General features: G+C 36.2%; 1 protein-coding gene across 5 annotated transcripts in view; it reads right to left on the reverse strand.

Moving 5' to 3' along the window:
• Positions 1-1,652: 1,652 nt before the first annotated feature.
• LOC123551136 (uncharacterized) overlaps positions 1,653-27,428 on the reverse strand; it is a 96,608-nt gene continuing 70,832 nt past the window's right edge. For all 5 annotated transcript variants that reach the window (XM_053525005.1, XM_053525004.1, XM_053525003.1 and 2 more), the window contains 4 exons: positions 13,879-13,976; positions 11,684-12,196; positions 8,621-8,770; positions 1,653-3,593 (listed from right to left, as the gene is read on the reverse strand). In XM_053525005.1, the coding sequence (XP_053380980.1) occupies positions 3,177-3,593; positions 8,621-8,770; positions 11,684-12,196; positions 13,879-13,976 (1,178 nt within the window). In that variant the 3' untranslated portion in view covers positions 1,653-3,176. The remainder of the gene's footprint in view (positions 3,594-8,620; positions 8,771-11,683; positions 12,197-13,878; positions 13,977-27,428) is intronic.

The following is a 27,428-nucleotide window of genomic DNA, read 5'->3' on the forward strand; positions in this document are numbered from 1 at the left end:
TTTTTACTCAACTTTACCCGTCTGAACAAACATTTGTGCACATCTCCGATGTTCAGATGTTCAAGTATCTACACAGTCTACCCGGAACGTATTACGAACAAAAACGTTAAAAAATGGGATTAGGAGAAAGTGCATACGTGTAATTTTGAACGAATATTTTGACGAAATAAAATCTTGCCTTTAAGTTAACTGACATTTGTTTTATATTTCCTAAAGTGTCATCAGTTGCATAGATATTGACACTGAATCCGAAATGTTTCAGAAAATCTGCATTAAACGAAACAAAATGAAAAATAAACACACTCAATAAAAATTCTGGTGGCAGATCTTCTGAGTGTCATATTATATGGTTTGCAGGAAATCCTTTAGATAAAAAAGTACTTGAAGGATATAGAGTTGTTATGGATGCCTACTTTGAAATTATTTGAAACTATCAATTAAAGCTTTACAAGAAATGAAGAGTTACTGGAGAGTTGTAAACATTGGCAACGTTAATTCCTTCAATAATATTAAGAGTAGTTTCCGAATATTTATCACGACATGTTTTGATTAGTGGCTCTCACGCTTTGTTATATATATTTCCTTATTGAGCGGTGTTTTAGAGACAAATGGTATTTCAATAAATGAGACTGGAGATACAGGGAAAATTTTTATGAAACAATTTAGCCTCTCTCAATTCAGTAATAAGATATATCTTATATCGTGTGGCTTGCATTTGTTTTCTCTTTGTCACCATAGAAAAGATTTAAAGCGAATTTAAGAAAACTGTGAATATAAAATATTTAAAAGAACTCAAAAGGAATCATTTGTTTACCATTATTTATTTCATTGATAATTCAATCCAGAGTAAAATTAAAAAGCGCCATTATACACATTCATTCGATAAATCGTTCTCCTAAATGTTTATACACCAAAATTAATTGGGACCTACATGGCCGAGTGGATAAGGTCGACGATTTTGGGTTACTTACTTTTCACCGCTATTGATTTAAAACCTCGTTTGAGTGTGCTACTTTCATGTGAGAAAGTCGTCTAGCTGGTTCTAACCAGGTGTCCGCACATTCCTGAAATGATGTCTGCAGGGGTGCCTGGGAACTTCCTCCACCATAAAATGCTGGAAAGGCATCATATGACCTATAAATGAGCCGGTGATGTGTCGTTAAAAGCACCAATCATATAAAACCAAAATGAATATAAAAAATCAATTTCACATGATAAGGAGTGGCATTTTATGTGAGTCAGAATAACGCTCCGAAATGATCAATATGTGTACCTTGCAATCGCATAAGCTAACCGTTAGCGTTATGCAGAAAACAAGTACATATTATTTTTAAGCTAGTCGACATCCTCTTCCTTATACTCATCATCGTCAACAGCGGCCCTAGCGTCACTTTCTTACACGTTCAGTATCACGTTTTGGTCTCTTGACAAACATAATTATATTGATCCTCGTTACAGAAATAGGGTATGACCAGGCTGTCCAGTTGTACATTCAAAGAGTTCGTCATCAAAAGTTGTGAAAAATAGGATCAAATGTTTCATTGCTATATAGATTACTGTATTACTGCACTGGAGAATGGGCTGTTCAATGTGTCACTGAAGGGTATAATTACATTGTACACGCTGTATTCTGAATTAAAAAATCAGTAAAATTCAAATGAAATTATTTTATAAGTCTAAACAACAACAAAAAGAAAGAACAATTACACTCTTCTGAGACATACAATATTTTCTATTATATTAATGATTTTAATTAAGAGACCTTAGACTCATAACACTATCGTATTCAATAGAACATCACATGACAAAGATCAGAAGAAATAGTGTACACATTCATAAGATTCAATTTAACAACATATTACTTTTAAACATGCCAAAATGTATTTTCCCTTTACTTTTATTGTTATAGTTGGAATTTATTGGTATACAGACACTTAACATGAAAATGGCGCGAAAACAATAGTAATCGCCAGTCCGCTTAGCTCAATATCGAGAGCGCCGGTCACATTATATAAGAGCATCGTGCTTTTTTTGTACAGGCTCTCGGGGGAAGGCCGAAAAAAAGATTATACGGAGATCGTGCAAGATCAGTGCAGTTGCCGTACAGTCTCGACAAGCTTCACACGGAAATTGACGACGTGCGTACGGCTTCCGTGCAGAGACGAATAATGAAAACATGCTGGCGATGGTCAATATATATAACCATCAGAAAATGTTTTGCCAATATCAAAGCCACCGCACGGCAATGGTGCGGCGAATATAGGGTTGCTGCGCGATGATTGCTCAATATCCTTGCGATTTCACGGGTAATGCATGTGTAGGGAGCGGCAACCCTGCGGCAGCTATGCTAGTGCCGTGCGAAGGCACCACAAGTATACAGTTTCCGTACGATTTCTGTTGGGCACCATGTCCACGGAAAATCTTGCGTTGGCTGCACGATCAGCGGCCCGTGCAATGCCACTTGCGACGTGTCAACGGGCTACGGCCTTACGCTTTTTTTTAAATTTGTACAACTTTTCACTAAACAAAATTGTAGAGGCTGCGGAGCCCGTGAATCCATACGAAAAACACACTGCCGCCTCCTGCCTCCGCACGAAGGCCGCACGGAAAGGAGGAAACGGGCAGACTACGGACTCAGCAGACGCATCGCAGGCAAAATGTGAACTAGACATAAAATATTGGTCACAGTTTTATTTTGATGCTGACTGCATTATAAACGACAAAAATCTCCACATACTCGTCTACAGCTGAAAGGAAAAATAAGGTATTTTGCAAAAAAAATCCTGTGCCGCTTTCACAAGTTCCAACGTCCGGTATATTTTGTGTAAATATAAACAAAATTTAATTTCCTTTACTGCCCTGATCATTGTATTGCATTATCAATACCGTTTTTTTTTATAACAGATATAAAGATAATTCGCTTTGAATTATATCTCTTAGAACTGGGGATAATAGAGAAGGGAAGACATCAAAGACATATATTCAACATTACAAAAGACAGTTAGCTACCTCTACAAACTAAGCTAAGGTGTTATTTACAACAAATACAGGAGATATACAAAGATATACAAAGATAAAGGAACGCAAGAGTCTACATAACTGCAACATGTTTGATCACAATCATCAATTGTATTGTCATCTGTGATATCATTTTCTTTGAGTGTTTGGTATATAATCTACAAAATTTTCTTAAACATCGCAATAACTGCTCCTCCAGCTCTTCCACCAACATACCCTACGCCTGCCGCTGCACTACCTACGGCAACTGCAGGAAGAAGAACGGGCGCTCCAAATAAAGCTGCTGCAGCACCTGCTACTGCAATACCGGAACCTCCAACAATACTGGCTCCAGCCACACCTCCCATTCTTTTATATGTCGTTATTCTCCTCTCCTGCTCATCCATTTTTGCGTTTTCGCTCTGTATTTCTTCTTCGAGGTTTCGCATACCTCCGTTCAAAAACCTGTTGAACAGTTGGTTTGCTCCTTCTGTCAGTTGAATACTGCTGAATGATGTACCTGGAAAGTAGTCGTCCATTACTTGCTTCAAACGTTTTATATCTGGCGATGTGATGCTCACAGAAGTACCCTCCAACTGAAATGATTTTGTATGCAAACAAATTATTGTTACAGTAGTGCCCTGTTAGTTGTTTAAATTGTAATAAATACCCATAATGCTACATAAATAGAATAAATAAATACGAACAGGACTAAAAGAGCTGTAAAATTATTATTATTATTATTATACCAGATTTATATAGCGCCCTTTTCATGATCAATTTCACGTTCAAAGGCGCTTTACATAGTTCAAATGCAGCCACACAGGGCGCATAATTCATTCTCTACTAGTACAGACACAGAGGGATCTGACCTGAGGGACAGAGTGAGACAAAGCCCCCACGACAGAGAGATCAGAAATTAGATACAGGCTTGTCCGGCTAACTTAGCCTAGCTCGTTGCGAATAGACAGCCTGGTTCTTTAACGTGCCCAGTGTATAGCACTGATACACGCAAGGATTTCCTGGGTTCCTTACCAGTACACCTCTAGTTGGGTGGGAAGCGTTTCTGAAAATTCCCGAGTAGCTGCCGAGGATCGAACCCCTTACCTCAGAATTGGAAGGCCAGTGTGCAAACCACTGAGCTATCCGTCCACCACGACGATGTTTTAAGTACCTCAAAATCATAAATATAGTCGTAATATTTATTACATTAATATGTTCCATGAATTTGCAATGATGTTTAAATAAATTGTAAAGTAGCTCTTCTGATATCTCCCAAAACCCGCTTGAACACAATCTCGATACAATCGTTCATAATTGAATCTGCTGTAAATACATTGCAAAAAATCACGATTATACCATGCTACCATGAATTTGTCTCAAGTCTTTGAAAATAGTTTAAGTCTCACTGATAATCAGGGACGAATAATATAATATCAATTTTTATTTAGACAAAATGTTTGCTGACGACTTATTTACACTCCAACGTGGAATTATCGGTAAAGTTTTGTTAAAGAATCAAAGTTGTTAGGTTCACGACTTATCAGTTAATGAATAATTTTTTACATTGTTCATGTTCTTAACGTATAGTCCTATCCAAGATAACCTTTCCTAAAGATCATTTAGGCCTATCATTAATATAACACTCTACCGCTCAAAACATTATGTGTTCAGCGTTTGTTGAAAACCCATGTAGGTACAGGGCAGGCATTTTTCAAGAATAAAATTTACAGTTTGCAAAAATAGGCAGATTACAAAAATGGCTAATTTTCTTGTTATCATTTTTGATTTATCCGTCACCAGATTCATAATATTTTGTATATTTCGCCATATTTAACACGCTTTTCTGAGACTGCTATATGTTAAACAAAGCAAAGGAGATACGTAACAACTGTTTCTCGAGAATAGTGATGAGGTTTTGAATTCAAAATTATCTACATTTTATTGTGTTTGAAGGAAAAGAGTGTTAAGGACGTATGTTGCAGATTTGGGTAAAAATCCCGATAATAGAATTTGTTCAAACTTTGTATATGAACACAGTGTCACGTTAGAAACAGAATTAGGAAAAGACATCGGTTGTCATCATGCTTGTTCAGGAGTAATCTGCCCTTAAATATGCAAAATCCAGACAAAAAATCGAGTTTTAAGAGCAGATAACTCCTAACCAAGCACGGTGACCTATGATTCTTTTTGTAGCCTTCTGTTTCTAACATGAAACTGTGTTCATATACAAAGCTTGAACAAATTCTATTATTGGAAAATTTTTGCCCCATACCTCATACAAGGAACTGCAGCAAGTGTCTTCGAAGTATTTTTAAGTATTTTTAAGTTTTATTCAAATGAGGCTTACAGGGCTTTCAAAATTAAAAGAAAATGAGGGTTATTTGTATATAAAACAAGAGCTGTCAGAGGACAGCAACGATCGACTATTCAACAGCCTTGTCAACTGAATTAACACAAAAGTCTAAAAAGGGGCATAATTTTGTTAAATTGCAAACCAGGGTTATGGAACCTGTACAGTGCTTATCAGCTCAAGACAGTGGACAAGTATGTGAAGTTTCAATCCATTCCCATCAGTGGGTACTGAGATACCAGCTTACATATAAGAATTAAACCAAAAACTGCTAAGTTGAAAAAGGTACATAATTTTGTAAGATTAAAAGTAGAGTTTTTGAACCTTTGCATTGCATGTCATATCATGACAGTGAATACATGTAAGTGCGTGAAGTTCAATCCATTCCCATTAGTGGATACTGAGATACCAGCTTACAAACAAAAACTTAACCAAAAACTGCTATGTGGAAAAGGGGGCATAATTTTGAAAACTAATGCTATTAGAGTTATTGGACCTGCATAGTGCATGTCAGATCATGACAGTTAACAAGTGTGTGAAGTTTTAATCCATTCCCATCATTTGATACTGAGATACCAGCTCACATACAAAAACTTAACCAACAAGAGCTGTCTCCATAAGATGACACATGCCCCCGATGGCACTTTGAATGAATAGTTATGGCCGATGTTAGAGTTTAGGACTTTTGACCTACGGAGCTGGGTCTTGCGCGCGACACGTCGTCTTACTGTGTCACACATTAATGCGTAGTTATTTTAAAATCCATGCATGAATGACAATGATATGGACCGGACACGCCCATCAATGCACTATCATGAAAAATGACCTTTAATGTCTAAGTGTGACCTTGACCTTTGAGCTACGGACCTGGGTCTTGCGTGCGACACGTCGTCTTACTGTGGTACACATTCATGCCAAGTTATTTGAAAATCCATCCATCGATGACAAAGATATGGACCGGACACGCCCATCAATGCACTATCCTTTAACGTCTAAGTGTGACCTTGAACTTTGAGCTACGGACCTGGGTCTTGCGCGCGACACGTCGTCTTACTGTGGTACACATTCATGCCAAGTTATTTGAAAATCCATCCATCGATGACAAAGATATGGACCGGACACGCCCATCAATGCACTATCCTTTAATGTCTAAGCGTGACCTTGACCTTTGAGCTACGGACCTGGGTCTTGCGCGCGACACGTCGTCTTACTGTGGTACACATTCATGCCAAGTTATTTGAAAATCCATCCATCGATGACAAAGGTATGGACCGGACACGCCCATCAATGCACTATCCTTTAATGTCTTAGTGTGACCTTGACCTTTGAGCTACGGACCTGGGTCTTGCGCGCTACACGTCGTCTTACTGTGGTACACATTCATGCCAAGTTATTTGAAAATCCATCCATCGATGACAAAGATATGGACCGGACACGAAAATTGCGGACAGACCGACAGACGGACAGACGGTTCAAAAACTATATGCCTCCCTTCGGGGGCATAAAAACTGTGGAAAAAGGGGCATACTTTTGAAAATATGCAAAGTAGAGTTATCGGACCTGCTTAGTGCGTGTCATATCATGACAGTGAACAAGTGTGTGAAGTTTCAATCATACATACAAAACCGTAACCAATAATTTCTAAGAAGGAAAAGGGGCATAATTTAAAAAAAATAAAAAAAATAATGTTATAGAACCTGTTCAATGTACATTTGTAAGTCAGTTTATCACAGTGAATAAGTGTGTAAAGTTTCACTCCATTCCCACAAGTGGTTACTGAGATACCAGCTTACATACAAAAACTTAACCAAATCGGGGCGCGGACGCCGACGCACGGGCGAGTCAAATAGCTCTACTATTCTTTGAATAATCGAGCTAATAGCCCATACTCCAGTATTTATCTACCTCTGCACTACCTGCCCAAAATGTTTATTTGTAATTGTACAATTAATATGTCTTCAACATTTTTTAAACTGCATTGTGTTGTAGACTCATTCATAAATTATCCAAAGTTTCCTTTATTTAGGTTACTGACCATTCCAAGGCGGTGCCCCTATTTTCAACAAGTTGTTCTGTCTGTCTTGTATTGTGTGTTGCGTATGTTTTCTTGTTTGTTGTAAGCGTTTTTCCTCCGCCCCACTCCCCCTTTTGCCCTCTCCTGTCTCTTCCATTTACGCTTCTTTTTGCATCCCCTCCCCCTTTACTTTTAGTAAGTTTTCGTGGCTCCCCTTTGTTTTGGCAGCCGAAACCCAAGACGGTACTTGATTGTTTTTTTTTTCCTACTTGTGTGGGTGCGTTTGTATGCTTGTGAGTCTATAACGGTGCCCTACTGTTTTCTTGTGTGTTGCTTGTTCGTTTTTCTGTGTTATTCAGTTGATCGTCATTGTATGTTTATCTTTGGTACCTGAGTGTCTGCGCGATTGTGGTTTACGTTGTAGTGCGACTGTTTTTAAAGAACATGGCATTCCCTTGTATATTCGTCCTTGTTCAACTTTCCCCTTCTACCCCCACCCCCGACCCAATTTCGCCCCTTACCATTTCCTTCCCCTTTATCAATATTTAGCTTAAATTAATATGTGCTTTTTGGATGTTTGAAGCAAACCGTCTGAAATATTTTTCCGTTACAGCTTCTTTTTGTTGTGGGCCTACTATGTAAATGCGTGGCTCTGGGGCTGTGTTTTTGGTGTCATGTGCTTCCGAGAAATCTATCCTTACCTATTATCTTACTAGATTTCGATATTTAGTTTCTGACCACGTTTCCCTGTATAATCCATTGAAGATAAAATAGCACAGACTCCAATGCAGACAGACATACTTCATGTGTCACAAAACAATCGCTTAGAATATCTAAATGCTACAAATTTAAGGCTGTTATATTTTCTGTTCCTTTTGCATCATGAAACCCCCTTAAATGTATCTGTATAAAGCAAATCTACCACTCGCGTGAGTTGTGGATAAGTAAATCCAACTCCAGGTTCAGATTTGTTTAAAACCGAAAGTCTAGCCTAGGGTCGGATTTCTTATCCGCGACTTAACGGGCGTTGTAAATTTAAGTTTCGATTTTACGGTATTTTATTTTGCCTACATTTGTGCAACCGCCAAATGATGGTTACTAAAATAATGTAATCTGTAGTCGGTATGATACAAGTTATCTCACACCAGTATTTTATTCAGAACACTTATTAATCTGCCTATATCTTGCTTGTATGATATTCTTCCAAATGCTATTCTTATAGATTCGTATTAAGTGAACCTTGTATTTATACTCACGTCATTTAATTCTTGGATTAAATGTGTCACGTCAGGTTGACATTTCAAACAAGGTGCTTTCAGAAGTACTTTCATCCAGGCAGTCAGTTCATCCATTTCGAGCTTTGTAAGGCTTGTCTTGGACGTAATAATAAATCTCGCGGTGCATAACTGCAAGCAAAGGCAAGGCGATTAATCGCAACCACTCCTACTGTTGCTTCAACTTAACATTATGCTCTGTTTTAGAACTATATTGTCCACCCGTACTCGACATAATTAGTAAACGAATATCAAAAACTTATAGGTTATCTAATAGGACCTGTAGTAACTTTCTAAGTTTACTTGATGATCATTACCTTCATCACTGCTGCCACTAGTACTAACATTACCTACACAACAATTATTACTTCCACCACCACCACTACTTCTACTATTACTTCCACCGCCACTAACTCTATTACTTCCAATACCACAACTACTGTCTTGACGACCATCCCCACTACCAATTTTACTACCCACACCGCTACTACAATCACTACCATCACAACTACTACTACCGTTACCACCACCAATGCCACTATCATTACAACCACAACCAACACCACTACAACTTCATCTTTCATCACCACTATCACCACTGTAAGTACCTCCACTACTACTACCATTATCACTACCGCCACCACCACAACCATTATCATTACCACCACCACTGCTACCATTTTTACCACTATTACTTCCAACACAACTATTACTATCATTTCCATCACTAACAATTTCATTCTCATTACAGCCACCACCACTACCACTATAACTGCCACCACCACTTACATTATCATTTCCATCACCACCACTACTACAGACACCTTCACTGCACTACTGCAACTGTCACTATCATCACCGCTGCTACAACTACTTTCTCTGCCATCATGACCATTATTATTCATACCATCACAACCACCTCTAATCTTTAAAGTACTGTTATTACCATCACCAAAACAAATAACTACCATTTCCTCTGCTATTACAAGTACCCGCTTCAATTACGACTTCTTACACTACTACTACTATTACTACTTCTGCTACTACTAATACTTCCTCTGCTTTGTCTCCGGTGCACAACTCCTAATGTTCACTACTATAAACTTAACTGTCATAAAAGTCTCCATGGGTGAGTAGTTAAGGACTCTGATTTCACATCACTTTCCCCACGCCAATGTTACTCCAAAAGCTTGCAAACGGTATAATCCTTAACAACGTTAAGCTATTACAGTTGCCATATGACGTAAATTGTGATACTCTAAACTAAAATAGCCCCTAACAAAACTAATTCTATTGTCACTGCCACTGCTATTGTGGTGGCGACGACAGCTTCTACTACTGACATTAAAACTACTACTATAACCACTTAGTAGTTCTGTAACCACCACTACCTTAACCACCACGATGAACATCTCAACAGCCATCGACACAGCCGCCACCACCGACGACCACTACTACCATCACAACCACTACTACAATACTTATACTTCTATCATCATTCTTACCAACATCACTTTGACTATAACTACTACTACCACCATCGATTACATCAAAACTATCACCACCATCATAACCGCTCACTATCACAACCACAAATACTACCATCACGCCAACAACTGCAATTACCTTTTCAATCACCACTTTTAGTACCAGTATCACTACAAAAAATCAATCACTTCTATTAATTCTCCTTCCACTATTACTCCTCAAACAACCATCATTAGAGTCTGACATAAGACATATGAGACTTATGATAAATATAATATGAATTATGATGATCGATATTACAGGGGGCTTATCTCAACATAGTTTGATTTTATTAGGTATATCTAGATCGTTAACAAAATTCTTCTGTGATTTGATCCAGTGATGTAAATTTTCAGCCAAGAAGACTAAGTTTCAAATCACAAACTGTCATTCGGACTTCGTTTCATTACGCATGACCTAAAGATGTGCCTATTAGAGTGTTAAATGTGAAGTTTTTGCACGACAAACGATGACAGATTGCAACAGCTCACTTTGTGCTCCGGTAAGCTAAAATCACTAACTCATGTATGAAAACAGTAAAGTCTGGCTTTTGCGGTGGGGATATAGATATACCTATTTTTTGTTACACATAGCCCTGAAAGTATCTGACCTATTGTTATTTTGTTAGGTTTAACGGCGCACCGACACAATTATAGGTCATATGGCAACTTTCCAGCTTTGATGGTGGAGGAAGATCCCAGGTGCCCCTCCGTGCATTATTTCATCACGAGCGGGCACCTGGGTAAAACCACCGACCTTCCGTAAGCCAGTTTGATGGCTTTCTCACATGAGGAATTAAACGCCCCGAGTGAGGCTCGAACCCACATCGATGAGGGACAAGTGATTTGAAGTCAGCCACCTTAACCACTCGGCCACGGAGGTCCCTCCTGACCTATTGCAGTGAAATTTTATAGGATTAGAAATTTCACACATGAGTTAGTATTTCACTTTCAAAAATGCACTTTAAAACAAATATTTTAGATATGTCCAAATTACCATTAAATTGTTAGCAGTTTACACACAGTGCAATTCATGTTTTAATTTGTATATTTGTATATGGTGTCATATTTTTAAAGATGATGTGAAGCATTAGAATAAAAAGTGAATACAATGATTGCAGCTTTTGATATTGTTGTAATTTCGACATGTTATTAATAACCAATCATTCTAAATGTGTGTGAAATTGCAATAGACTCTATAAAATGATATAATAGTGTAAGGATGGTAGGTCAAATACTTTTGCTAATATGTGTAACACAAATTTTCACTGACGGAGAGATGGACAAATGGACAGACGGAAAAGGCAGAACAAAAGCACAGCTCAACTTAATCGCCGTTATAGACTATTTTCCTACTACACATATCATTAGATTATGTTGGGACGAGCTGCTTGAAATGTTGGTCGCCTTTGCAGTTCATACTCCACTTCTTCCTACATCGCGAATGTCTATTACTATGGTTACTACTGACAACAAATATAAATCTTCAAACTCACCACTGGCAATATGTTTATCTTACCTCGTCAAGAGCTTCAGCGTCGAAGTCTTTGCTTAAGCTTCGACAATTTCTCAAAAGGTCAAAAAACGATAACACATCTGATTCTTCAGGATTTCGGCTTGTTCTGTTTCCATACGGCATGAAGATTTTTGCAAGTATCCAGTGCGGCTCTACGTCTTTGCATATCATACTGTCATTTGAATCGAAATGTATGTTACCAATCGCAGGATTTGAGTGAATGGAAAGTATTTTTCCAAGAATATCCTGGTGAGTTGAGTTGTTGTCACGAATTTTCCATACACCTCTTCCAGTTTCACTCCTGGTATAGACGACATAACTTCTATCGTTATTTACTTTCTTGGAAAATTGTCTAACATCATCTGCAGCATTTAAAGACCATCGCTCTAGTTCACTGGTTAACCGGGATTTTATGTATGGATGTAACGCATCAGTGGTTCTCTTTAAGTATATAACGACACACTGCCATCGTTTTTCGTCTTGAAGTTTTAAAGTTGACATAATGGTGACTGTTTCCTTGAAATTAAGAAGTCATTGCTTTAAGAAAAAAGGAAAAACACTTTACAATATTCACTTGTTTTAGAGAAAATTATTTCAGGTTTACTGTTTGAGATATAATCATCACGCCGGATATATGAATCGTTCCATAAAATTTTAGTTACGAAAATGTCACAGAGGTACAAAGTACACGCGTATAGACATGTAAATGTATTCAGTACTTTGATCAAACTTGAGGGGTTGTGTCAAAACAAAAAAATATTTAGTAAACAAAGGCATGTTGTTTTTATTAAAGACCAGAAATGCAAAACAATGCCGATCCATCATTCAGTAATGCAGACAGTAATTACCAGACTACGATGTCCCAATACGGTCATAGTGCTATCGCTGTTGCATAAGCTGTACGCAATGCCATTACACATTACCGCCTTTCTGTCTAACATACCGCTAACAAAATACTCATGGATTAAAGTTTCAGGTTTTTTTTATCCCCTTGTCCTTTTGTTGAGAGCAATGCCCCGGCAGTACGATGGCACGACTGTAATAGAGCGATGCTAAGACAGCACGATGACATGATATTACTTTGCTTTATCAGTCTATCACTGTCGCCTCTGGTAGAAGCGATGTGCGATGACACTCTGGTAATGACATGAGTGCACGGTAATAATTAAGCAAAGGTACGATGAAAAACATATGATGTAATATCGCGTCTTCGTCTTCGTGCTGTCACAACATCCATCTATCACAAATTTAACTTTTAATATCTTGGAACAAACTTCATTTACAGCCTTTACGACCTTAACCAGTATACACTGGACACGAATTAGCCAATGCCGGTTGATATAAAAACAATTATATTTTAAGCGAATTACTAAATACCTACATGTAGTGTCAATAGGGATCAATAGAGATGCTGAAAGGTCTTCTACATCACAAGGAAATTTACATTATGAACTGTAAATAACTGTAAGATTTTCGACAATTTTACAACAAAGGCATTAACCGGTTGTTAAGAAAACAGGCAAATGTATTTGAACACGAGGTTTTGTAGACCTAATTGTATTTTCAAATGTGCTAAATATCTACTGCTTTTGCTCTGAATTAAGTCTTCTAATAACATTCCGTACTGTTTACAGATGTGAAATTACGACAAGATTGTAACTTTGCAATCTATAAACTAACTAATTCCAACTTCCGCTACCCTTGCAAAAAAACGGTACATCCTCTTGGTTTTAACAAGATTTATTGAATCAAACAGAATATAATGTTAAATAATGAATAAGATCATCAATAAAATGAAATGCGGACGTAGTTTCATGGGGCTCTGACGCAAAGAAGCCTTTTACATGAACTTGCGACCAGGTCTTAACTTAAAACAGAGATTGAAATGTAGTTATAAAACTTTTAAGCTGAAATTTTCGTAAAAAGGAGCATACTTCATGATATACTGGTGCTAGAGTTATGAACCTTTTATGATATGATCTACGTGATGCTCTGGCACAATTATTTTACATTTGAAGCATATCCATCAAATTAGAACATCGATAAAAATGGAAGTACATCAAATATTTAACCAAGCTCTGGACGCAGACGCTGGTGCCGTCCCCGGCGCCGGAGAAGGTAGGATAACTCTTCAGATTTTTCGTACATTTGAGCTAAACATCTACTGCTCTGTTGTAAAAAAAATCAAAATGGTTTACCTTTGATGCTAAAGTCCATGTATCCTCGTAATACTCTTTAGAACCCAGATCAAAACCTACATGGTGTCCTTCAGTTCTGTGTTGTTGTAAAGATAGACCTGAATGCGAAGGTATCATCATTATTTTATTTATCTTAATAAAAAGAGACAGAGCCAAGGACTTTGTAAAGTGGCGCTTTTGTCATTCAATGGTTAATCAAAACATACCTTTTGCATCTCTCTCAAATGCGAGCACATTACATTTGTATTGCATACAAACCCTAAATTAATGCTACTTTTTATTGATAATTCGTTTAAACCAGGGTATTAAACGGAAATACTCTTTAACTGTAAAAAGTATTAAGACCCAGTAGAAAAAGTACCGCATCTATATCGCAGCCTTCTCAAATTGATGTCCTATGGCAGTGTATGTATGGACTTGAACAATTGGAGATAGAATAGTCTTAATATCATGGAAACACAATGAATACTATTCAGGGTTTTAAATAGTTATTTTTGAATTTGGTCAGACAGAACAAAAGCGGATCACACCAACGTTAAAATGTCTAGAAGTACCATCAAACTACTCAAACAAGAGGGCCAAGATGGCCCTAGGTCGCTCACCTGAGAAACACACCATAACAGTGTAAACATGTTTGACCTAGAGATTTCATGGACACAATTTTAATTAGAATTGGACCAAAAATCTGGAGGGTAAACAAGTATTTTCTTTGATTTGTCCTAGTGACCTAGTTTTTGAACCCAGATGACACATTTTCGAACTCAGCCTAGATTTTATCAACGTAATAATTCTGACCAATATTCATGAAGATCAATTGAAAAAGACAGCCTCTATCACACGCACAAGGTTTTTTCTTGATTTGACCTAGTGACCTAGTTTTTGACCCCAGATGATCCATTTTCAAACTCTGCCTACATTTCATCAAGGTAATCATTCTGACCAATATTCATGAAAATCAGTTGAAAAATACAGCCTCTATCGCATACACAAGGTTTTTTTCTTAATTTGACCTAGTGACCTAGTTTTTAAACTCAGATGACCAATTTTCGAATTCGGCCTAGATTTTATCAAAAATCGCCGGACATCGAGCGATGAAAAAATCTCACCTGAGCATTGCTCATGTGAGCTAAAAAGAAAACAAATTAGTAAACTAGTACACTTCATTTTCTATTTATTTAAATACTATGAAACAGGCAGTTACTTTTTTGTTTGAATGATTTTGGCCATTTGACTGTAAATCAACAAAGCTCTGTGGCTTTATCCAAGTGTCTGCCTGTGATGAAATGAGACCTGGAATATATTTGGGGTCTTCCTCCGCAATTACAAGCTGGAAAGTCGCCATATGACCTGTAGTTGTGTCGATGTGACTTTGTGTCGATGTAACGGTCATATAGCAATTTCTAGTAATTTCATGCCTCTAACACAAAATAGATTTCATACACACATAGTCGTTAATTCAGGGCTAGATCGTGTTTCTGTTTAATGTAAAGATAGTTACTTAATTGTTCCGAGATCCTAATTAACAAAAAATCATATTTAGATGCATGTTGTCACCCTTGAATATATTATAAAATGCTTTTTAGTGTTAATGAACAGACTGCCTTACAATACTAAATATGGTGTGTTGTATATTGCCGTATCTATATTCAATTTGTATCATTCAATATTGTTATTCTGTAATGTCATATATTTCTCATAAAACAGCATTTGTGATTTTTGTGGCATCTTATAGTATTGATGTCATCTTGTCAAATATTGATTGTATTCTATTTATATCTACAGGTCTATGCAAAGTATACCTCCTACTAATTTCTAGTCTTCAACTGGTCCATTGCCGTCCCTTGAAAACCGAAAATTCTTCGTACACGAATAAGATTTTTGTTTTCAAATTCAAATGCATTGACAACAAAAAAAAATGACGCACTAACATTTTAAATCATCTTGTTATGTCATTCCTATTTATTTCTACAGTTAATTGAAGAACATAGTTAAAACCGGGGGAAACGGTAAAATACCGTTTTACGATCACTATAGCAAGTCTAGTGATCGTGCAGACGAATGGACAAAATTTATCCAAAGCTATTTATTTTGGCAGATATCCCCGTCATGTTCGCAACATTACGAGTGGAAACTGTGCAAAATAAATTCAAGAAATTAACTCTAATGCTTTTATGTGTAACATATCCTACACGGGACCTCGATTTAAATGAAATCAATTTACTTAAGCGTGATGAGCAGAGGCTCGAACTATTCCCTTCTGTTGAAATCCGGCGTGGAACCACTGGACCACTGCATGTTATGTGTATATGTGTCTCGAAACTTCTTAACAGTCGCGACCGGTAACCTATAGAGGCGACCTTTTGAGAAGAATATTAGTTATACTACTTGGAGAAAATTGCAAGATATTAAAAAACCCTCAAACTCGAAAAGTTTCTCTGGTTTATCAAGAGAATCAGGTATGAAGCAGCAATGAACTGGACTCCGAAAGATTGTTATTTTAGCTAAAGGAGTGTACACTCGAACTCACGACACCTAGTTACGTAGCCCGGCGTCTTAACACTACCTACTGCGACCTCTCTTTTCAAAGATATGATACTAAAGTTTGTCCCATCCCAGAGGTTTACCCCATTTTCGTTGTCATATGACATAAATAACGGGAAATTACACGTGAATGTCATCGGGAACGACTCAAAACTCATTTTTTTTTTTACACGCGTGTGCATAATAGTGAGTGAACTGTAATTTTGTCATTTTTTTAAATGAATGAGCAAGTTATTTAACAAAAAATGTAAAACCTAAATTGACTCACTGTTAACCTATCAAAGTTGTAATTACAAGTCTCCTGTAGCTCTTTCCATATCGATAAATAAAATCATCGATGAATAAGATGTAAACACACAAGCCTTTGTCTCTTCATTTCAAACATGGATGAATTTAGGCACCAATCGGACCACGCTCTTGAAACGATGATTTTTGTCGAGCCCGCTTGCGGAAGCGAAGACATAGTTGTCCAAAATGTGCCCGCGAAATGATGGTTAAGTGACTGCATAACGGTACTTTCTCTTTGATGTCATTCATTCCGTTCTGTTTATGTGACTTTTTTCTTTTTATGTGACTGATAGAACAATAGAGAGAACAATGGGGGTGTCACATAAATACCGTTTCGTTAGAACTTCCATGCGTGCGTCCGTCCGGATTTGTTTGTCCGGACCATAACTTTGACATGCATGGAGCAATCTTGTTTATATTTGGCAAGAATATTAATCGCAGTGAGACGGAGTGTCATGTGCAAACCCCACGTTCCTATCTCAAAGGTCAAGGTCACACTTACAGGTCAAAGGTCAAATTCAAAAATGACATTGTCCGGAGCATTTCTTCTTCATGCATGGAGGGATTCTGATGTAACTTGGCACAATTGTTAACCATCATGAGTAATTGGAGTGTCATGCGCAAGAACCAGGTCCCTAGGTCTAAGGTCAAGGTCACACTTAGAGGTCAAAGGATACAAGAATGACAACTTTGTCCAGAGCATTTCTTCTTCATGCATGGAGGGATTTTGATGTAACTTAGTACAAATGTTCACCACCATAAGACGTAGTGTTATGCGCAAGAACCAGGTCCGTAGGTCTAAGGTCAAGGTCACACTTAGAGGTCAAAAGTCAGGTACAAGAATGACTTTGTCTGAAGCATTTCTTTTTGATGCATAGAGAGATTTTAATGTAACTTGGCACAATTGTTCATCATCATGAGACGGAGTGTCAAGCGCAAGATCCTATAATAACTTCCCTTTGTTGTTACTATAAATAGCTTTTATTCGTAACTTTTTTATTACTGGTCGTAGGGAAAAATCAAGACCACTTTTCTGTAGTACAACATGCATGTTACATCCAATTTTCAGGTGTATTTTGACCTATCTCTACTGGTGAGGACTTTTGTGTGGACTTAGAATTTTTTTATATTTTTTTTAAGATTTACGTCCCTTTGTTGTTACTTTAAATAACTTATATTTTTACTTTTTGCAATCTCTTTTTTATTTGGCATAAATGTTTGCCGCAATGAGACAAGGAGTGTCATGTGCAACTCTCAGTCCTTTTGACGGCTGGCGGGCTCGACATGTTGCCCGTGGGCATCTAGTTTAAAATAAATATCATTCCCAAAAGCATGGTTCAAAGATAACCTGTATTTTTAAGTATCCTTATTTAAAGTATTTACAGTTCGTTGTATCCAATTGCTTGTACAGCAGTTTCAATAAAGGTATTCCCCTTATCGCGTCTAGGTTGTAAATGCAAGAAAATTATTTTCTCTCAAACAAACTTGTGACAAACGACACGACCATGACCATATGCAAATTTATACGAGGCGCACAAGGGAAACAGTATTTTCACAATCAGTCGATAGAAGATGGATACATGTCACGCTATTAAAATTTGATAAATAGGAGGAGGGTTTAGCTATACTTTATATCAAACTCTTTGAAATACATATTTAAACGATATGTGTTTATCATTATATAAATCACTAGGATCTATATACATGTTTTATTTCATTTCTTAAATTGTTTATATCCATTAGGGCATGTTCCTTTAACAGCGTGAGAAGGTCGCTGATTCAAGTTTCGTTTGAAAGCGAAATCGACCGGGAACTCATTCTCTCTGTTTGACTTTAAAACTGATAAGAAGTCCGGAAAGCACTCACTGAACGTAGAATTTTAAGTTATTTATAACCGCTACATTAAATTATAAAAAAAACCCCTGATCAGTCATTTTATCACCTTTTATTGTCCATCAAACAGCGATGTTCCAAAGCAGATACGCAACAAATCATATATGAATATTTTACGGTAATGTGAGCTGAAACAACCAAATTCTTATTTCACTGTATTAAAATTTGCATCCGCCCGACTCTTCGGATAGCCACCAAAACTTTGATCTTTTCGTTTTATTTCTGTTCATAAATATTTTTGTGTCGTACATTCCTATTGAGCTTGTATGCTGGATTCTGTTGTTTTAAATTTCATGGAATATGTCCATAATTGTCGGAAACGTTACGTGAAGTCTGTTTTGTTTCAGATTAAACGATGAAAAGAACAATGTCACGGAATAATTACTATATCTCGCACTAAGTCATATGTACAAGTAAAATCTACGGAGACCGATTGATTATTCCCTTTCCCGCCGTGTTCACACGTTTATCTAAATTGGCACGTGACCTATGTTAATTATCTGTACATATTAAGTATTATGCAACACATTTTGAAATATGTAATAGGGTAACTAATTTTAAATGTAACTTGATGCTCTAGCATGATATAAATCCAGTAACACATATAAATATGTGTTGTATTGGGCTCCAGTGGATTATGACAGACCTAGAGGCACAAGAGCAAAGAAAACATGAAAAACTGTTAAAAAGGATTAAGGAGAAAGTGTAACTTAGGCGTAGTAGCAGCGGGACCAGAGAGACCCCGACCCCACACCACAACTGTGAGAGTGGGAATACGGCATATGGTTTTCCCCCTTCCTCCAAAACAACTTCTGATGAAAAATCTTAGCATTTAGATGTACTGATAAAAATTTGACGCAATGTCTATTGTCAATAAGGGGAAGAATGTTTTTTTTTCTTTTTCTAAATTTTCAGTGGGAAAAAGTTAGCCTTAGCTTGTCGGTTCCCCACTGAACCCTCTTCCGAGTCTTGAAATCGCTCCTACGAAAATGTGTAACCATCTGTCTGTCCGTCTCTCTGCGTGTCCGGAACATAACTTTATAACCATGTAAAGTATTGACTTTAAACTGGACATATAGGTAGATTGCGATGAAACAATGTACAGAACGCTTGAACCAGCTCTGTAGGTCAAAGCTCAAGGTCACAAATCGAGCTAAAAGGTCAAAACTTCCTATTATATTTCGTGTCCGGAGCATTACTAAATAACAATGCAAGGTATTGACTTCAAACTTGGCATTTGAATTTGAATCAGACAGCGAGGTGTCATATTTTTTACATAATTATGCACACCAAAACTGAACCGGGAAGAAATAGAATGCATTATAATAGCAGACGAGGATATTTAGTATATACGCCAAAACCTTAACCAAAATAAAAACGAAAACGAGACAAAAACTTGTACGTTAGGAGACTAAAATCGAGCAGAAAAAGATCAAAGGGGTCATTTTGTCCAAAACTGCTCAATCGCTCATGCAAACTTTATCTCAAATACCGTATCCTCGTCGTGCCAATCCAAGGGCATTTGTCTCTCTGTGTATATGTATATATCATGCATGCATATGCTGTTCGTTTCCTATTTTGGCGGGAAAACTGCGAGTGCCTTCTATTGTGCTCCATTGGGTAATTAACATGAAATTACATATTGCCGTAATGGTTTCAGATTTGATCATATAACGTAATATTAAACTGTTCTGTAAAAAAAAAAACGAAATGAAAATACGCGCTTCTGAGCGTTAATGGATTGCGTTTCTTTACGAAGGTGGCTAACTCTAAAATGTTTAACTTTATGATATATTTCTTCCAGAAATGATTTTTTGTATTTGTAAATAAATAAATTACTAGCTGGACAATGTTTAATATACCCCCTGTACACCTCGTACTCTTGCAAGAATCGATAAATACGTAATGTAATAATTGTGATTCAGTATGTTTGCTGATAACAAAACGATATACGCCCATAATAAAGACCATACAGTAGTCGAAAAAAATACAAAGCAGTGCATATGAATTCAAATAAATGGTGCAGTGAAAACAATAAGGTATTTAATGTTGAAAAAATATCTAGTCATGAGTTTAGGCACTGTACAAAAACACAATAACAACACACACTGATATTTCATATGATGATAAAATACTACCACATGTAGAAACTCAAAAACTGTTAGAAATCTATATTGATAACCACTTAGCCTGGAATAAACAGATAGATCAACTATGCCTCAATGTTTCACGTAAGATAACATTACTCAAATGACTCTCAAAATATGTTCAAAAGGAATTAACTATATATTATAATTCATACATTCTTCCTTTATTTGATTATGGCTGTGCTGTTTGGGGTGGTACATCTGCTTACAACACAGACAAATTGTTTAAAGGCAAAGAAAATGTCCTATATAAGCGACTTCCACCCCCCCCCCCACAACACACACACACACCCACCCCGCCCTAAAAGCCAGACACTTTTATCCCCAATAAACAGGATCCTGTCTGGTCCAGTCTGGTAAGGGTCCACAAAACCCCTGTAGACTTGACATGTAGTCCATGTCAGAAAATCATAAATTTTATTGTAAAGATAATTGGTTATTTCCAGTGCTATACACTTCACTGATTGAAACGCAGTTTTTTTTCAGATTATACACAAAATTATTTTAATTGATTATATACTAATTGTAATTGCTCATTCTTGTTGAGTAATGTCCTGACCAATAATATTATTATTCTTACATCAGGACAATTCTCACCATTTTAGAAAACTGTCACCTTGAATGAACTAGATGCCCACGGGCAACATGTCGAGCCCGCCAGCTGTCAAAAGGACTGGGAGTTGTACATAACACTCCTTATCTCATTGAGGCAAACATTTATGCCAAATAAAAAAGAGATTGCAAAAAGTTACAATGTAAGTTATTTGAAGTAACAACAAAGGGATGTAAATCTTAAAGCAAGTTCTAAGTCTACACAAAAGTCCTCACCAGTAGAGACAGGTCAAAATACACCTGAAAATTGGATATAACATGCACTACAGAAAAGTGGTCTTGATTTTTCCCTACGACAGTAATAAAAAAGTTTCGAATATAAGCTATTTTTAGTTACAAGAAAGGGAAGTAATTCTAGGATCTTGCGCATCTGACACTCTGTCTCATGATGATGAACAATCGTGCCAAGATACATCAAAATCCCTCTATGCATCAAAAAGAAATGCTCCAGACAAAATCCGTCTTGTATCTGACTTTTGACCTCTAAGTGTGACCTTGACCTTAGACCTTAGACCTAGGGACCTGGTTCTTGCGCATGACACTCCGTCTCATGGTGGTGAACATTTGTGCGAGGTTATATTAAAATCCCTCCATGCACGAAGAAGAAATGTTCCGGACAAAGTTGTCATTCTTGTATCCTTTGACCTCCAAGTGTGACCTTGATCTTAGACCTAGGGACCTGGTTCTTGCGCATGACATTCCATCTCATGATGGTGAACAATTGTGCCAAGTTACATCAAAATCCCTCCATGCAGGAAGAAGAAAGTCATTTTTGAATTTTACCTTTGACCTGTAAGTGTGACCTTGACCTTGGTGATAGGAACCTTGGGTTTGCGCATGACACTCCGTCTCACATTCATGCCAGATATAAACAAGATTGCTCCATGCATGTCAAAGTTATGGTCCGGACAAACAAATCCGGACGGACGGACGCACGCACACACGCACTCACATTCACCGAACAGCCATTTGGACAACTATGTCTTCGCTTCCACAAGAAGGCTCGACAAAAATGAAATAATTATTTAAATATCAAGAAGAGAACTGACAAGCATTTTTTTCCAATTATTAATTAATTATGATCTTTTTATCTAAGAAACACAAGAGGACCATGATGTTCCTGAATCGCTCACCTGTCCCCACATGACCCAGTTTTGAACTGAGAATGGCGTCGTTTATTCTATTATTTGACATAGTGACCTAGTTTTTGAGCTCATATGACCCAGTTTTGAACTTGACCTAGATATCATCAAGGTGAACATTCTCACCAATTTTCATGAAGATCTCATGAAAAATATGGCCTCCAGAGAGGTCACAAGGTTTTTCTATTTTTATACCTACTGACCTAGTTTTTGACCGCACGTAACCCAGTTTCGAAATTAAACTAGATATTATCAAGGTGAACATTCAGACCAATTTTCATGAAGATCCATTGAAAAATATGGCCTCTAGAGAGGTAAAAATATTTTTCCAATTTTTAGACCTACTGACCTAGTTTTTGACCGCAGTTGACCCAGTTTCGAACTTGACCTAGATATCATCAAGATGAACATTCAGATCAACTTTTATACAGATCCCATGAAAAATATGGTCTCTAGACAGGTCACAATGTTTTTTTTTATTATTTGACCTACTGACCTAGTTTTTGATGGCGCATGACAAAGTTTCAAACTTGACCTAGATATCATCAAGGTTAACATTCTGACCAGTTTTCATGAAGATCCATTCAAAAGTATGGCCTCTAGAGAGGTCACAAGATTTTTCTATTTTTAAACCTACTGACCTAGTTTTTGACCTTGTGACCCAGTTTCGAACTTGACCTAGATATCATCAAGATAAACATTCAGACCAACTTTCATACAAATCCCATGAAAAAGATGGCCTCTATAGAGGTCACATGGTTTTTTTTATTATATGACCTACTGATCTAGTTTTTGAGGCACGTGATCCAGTTTCGAACTTGATCTAGATATCATCAAGGTGAACATTCTGACTAACTTTCATGAAGATCCATTGAAAAGTATGGCCTCTAGAGAGGTCACAAGGTTTTTCTATTTTTAGACCTACTGACCTAGTTTTGGACCGCACGTGACCCAGTTTCAAACTTTACTTAGATATCATCTAAGGTGAACATTCTGACCAACTTCCACAAAGATCCCATGAAAAATGTGACCTCTACAGTGGTCACAAGCAAAAGTTTACGCACGGACGCACGGACCGACGGACGACGGACGAAGGACGCTGCTTGATCACAAAAGCTCACCTTGTCACTTTGTGACATGTGAGCTAAAAATAAAACACCGAAAAATTGAATATTGCTGGATTTTATTAGAAATTAAAGAAGCGCTCAGTTGCATTTTCTATAAATGAAAATAAAAATATGGACCTTCATGATAAAATCCAGTAATAAACATTGTTCAAAATACACATGATTTATTTTTAGATGAATTATTAATTATTTTTTAATTTTATAATATAGAAATCAAGCAATAATGAGATATAATTGTTTATTGAAAAGTAAATATGCTGTTGTACTTTATCACTTTGTTTGTTTAGTCCCAATTTAATCAGGCTTTCTAAACTTGTTATAAAAGTGAGAACTGGTTTGCTATAAAGGTGAAAAATATCACATGCAATCTATGTACTGCACAGTAGCTATACAGTAGCTTAATATGATAAACCGAAGCAAGTCTATCAATCGTCCAGTCTTGTATATTGGCTCTTACTGCCAATACGCAGACTATAGGCCACATACCTTGCATACCAGAATCAGTGTCTTTAAACTTCATAAACGTGCTCCTAGGATAATCCTTAAAGCTGACATTATGGTACCCTCGGCGGATATGTTCATGGACTTTGGGCGGCTGTCAATCACTTAACGATTGACATATCACACATGTCTACTAACTTAAATTTCACTTAATGATATTACACCACAATACATTTATAAATTGATCACGTTTCATATTCTAACAATATAACCATTACTGTATCTATTAAATGAGATCTTGCTTTTATGCATTTAATCTACTCTAGCTCCCGAAGCAAACTAAATTTTTATGTTTTCCATATTTGCTGGTATAGGCTCTATGGGTAGGATAGTGCAGTATTTATTTCATTTTTTAAATAATAAGTGATGGATCCATTAACCAGGGGGTTTGAACCTTTATGCAGCCCCTCTTGGCGTACCATATAAGTCTTTAAGCAATGGTATCCGGCAATAAGAGTAAGATAGCCTCAGGGGGAAGGGTGCGGTCATAACTGTTTGTTTCCATATTTCCTTGTTTGTGCATTCCATTTCTCTGACTACCACAATCCACAATATCATTCATTTGTGTTTACTGTTCATTCTTCCCACTCATGAGTTTTCAGACATTTTAAGTTTCACAAAAAGTCACTCTCATATACATTATAAAATGTAAATATCCATTATCTCTACACATCATCTTAATTTACTTAGAGACATTGCTTTCGTTTTATTCTCTTCTTAAATCATTAGTTATGTATAAGTTATATGAGAATTCTGTCACAACGTTTGTTTTCATTCTTATTTGTTTTTCTTTTTTTCTTACTAATTTATTTTCTCTCTCTTAAAGTGTATAGCCTTGGAATGATCACTTTTTCATATCATGTGTAATTATTTGTTTCTTTAGTCCATTTCTGTAATTGCATAAGTGAATAACAATATTACTACTTTAAATGTAATTCAACGCTTTCCCGTACTTTTTTTCATATATAAAGAGTGTTTTAAGGTTTTGGTGCACGGATTACAAAAATAATTTATTCTTTCACCACCTGTACATAATTTTTTCTTATTTAAATATCTCTTCGTCACTATATACTGTTTATGCCACTTAGAATTAATTAGTTCATAATACGTTATTTTGATTGATGTCTTTCACTTTACTGTCTATGTTACGCACTTAGGATGAATTTTTACATTTATATGTTAGAGGACAATATGTTAAACTGGCTATAGCCACATATGTGAATAAAGTTATTATTATTATTATTAATGTACTAACTGCTTTGAAGGACATACATGTCGTTGTGAATCGAGCCGTATACGGTTAACAAACATTTCTAATTATAGAAATTAATGTAATAATAAAACAATAAATTGAGATCTTCGGAAAAGAGACCATGGCCCATTCTACTTTTTGATCCTGAGTGATGATTCAAAGAACAGCAAAATTTGCAATTTTACATTTGCAATTTAAAACAAATGTGTTTAAGTTTATTTATGTTGTTCGAATACTCACTGGTGTAGGACAAGAATTTATAACTTGGATATTTCAATGGGACGTTTTCTGAAACTGAGAAACTGATATTTTATTTCTAGATTCTCAATATATATCACAAACACAGAAATATGAACAAGTGTATTTAAGGATGTAGGAACGAAATTTTTCTAACGTTAAGATTTTTTTCATACACTGTGAGCTTGAAGAACATTAGTTTCCAAGACAAACAAGTTAATAAAAAACACAGGTCACCGAATTCGTTTTAATTTAATAGGGCATTTTCTTCACCCACTGTTTAAGCATTTCTGAAATTTTGTAAAATTGAAAAAATTGTGGTACTATATAAAACATATACTATCCAATTTAATGTTATAGGGATTTCATGTCTTACAGGTTAATATAAATACAAGGTGATGTCAGTATTATATAAGCATAAATGTCACTAACAAATCTCTTTCATTTTTGCATGTTGACATAATTACCCCACCCACTTTATTTTCAATGGAAAACATGTACAGTGTAACTTCCGAAAACCGAACGACCTCCGGACCAGCCTAAAAGTTCAGTTTTTGGAAGTTTCCGGAATTCAGAAGTTTGGAAGTCTGTAGGCAAAGTGGACATGGTGCACAAAGAGTTATGTTTTCCTATTTGTAGGATGAAGGAGATTATTATCTCTTTTTAATTTTACAATTTCACATAAAGAAATTAATTAATTAATTAATAATCAATTGCAAACATTAAGGATAATAAATACATAAATAACAAGTATAAAAAGAAACAACATAACTTTAGTAATAGCATTTATGCAAACATTTTCTACTTACATTTTACCATCTTTGGAGTATTAAATTTTAATTAATGTTGATAATGCATAGTTTAATCGATGTAACTAAATCATTTAAAACACCTATCTTTCTTTCATTCAAACATTCAGAAAGGTTTTAACACGTAAGATATTTAATTCTTCATGCATAGCATGTTTTCATAAATTGAATACAAATGAAAATAATCGCTAATTACCTCCTTACTTTTGCACCAGATGATCGTTGTGATTATATAGCGTGTCAAAATAAACACGTGCCGCTAATAGATAAACAAAAGAAGATGTTGACACATTTTTTTTGGATTGCTGTTCGGTTTTCGGAAGTCAATCTTAGTGTTAAAATATAAACGGTGCTTCAAAAATCGTCCGGTTTTCAGAATTCGGGAGTTCCGGTTTTCAGAAGTTAAAAATATATAGAAATAAGAACAGAAAAAAATGGGACTATGAGTTTCGTGCGGTTTTCAAAGGTTTCCGGTTTTCAGAAGGTACGGTTTTCAGAAGTTACACTATATCTAAATCTACAAAAAAAATTCTGACAGTAAGATATTAAAAATATTTTGCATTTTTAATAGCACACAAAAATGTTTCAAAATGGAAAGAAAGAAAGCTGTGCATCTAAGAGATTTATTAAGAAAAAAATGTCAAAAACTGGTGAATTTTGATATTTTTTGTTCTTTTTGTTTTAATTCATATCTTCAAAATGTTTATTTCAATTAAAGCTTACCATTATATGTATCAGTCAGGAAAATATCAAAACCAAACCTGGTCTACTTTTATAGATATTTGAAATTGCCTCCCCCTACCCCGTTGTAAAACTTTTTTAGGCAAATGCCAGCCGCCATAAATAAGGGTGAACATTTTTCTTTCGCAAAAAGCAGAATCTTTTTGTTTAAATGGTATATTATTAGTCATATTTTAATTATTTAGCGTTATTTTTTAGCAAAACTTTTGTTAGAAAGCATTATTCCAAGAAACATTTTTTCAAAATGGCGGATATCCTGA

This window comes from Mercenaria mercenaria, chromosome 15, assembly GCF_021730395.1.
Source record: "Mercenaria mercenaria strain notata chromosome 15, MADL_Memer_1, whole genome shotgun sequence".
NCBI lineage: Eukaryota > Metazoa > Mollusca > Bivalvia > Venerida > Veneridae > Mercenaria > Mercenaria mercenaria.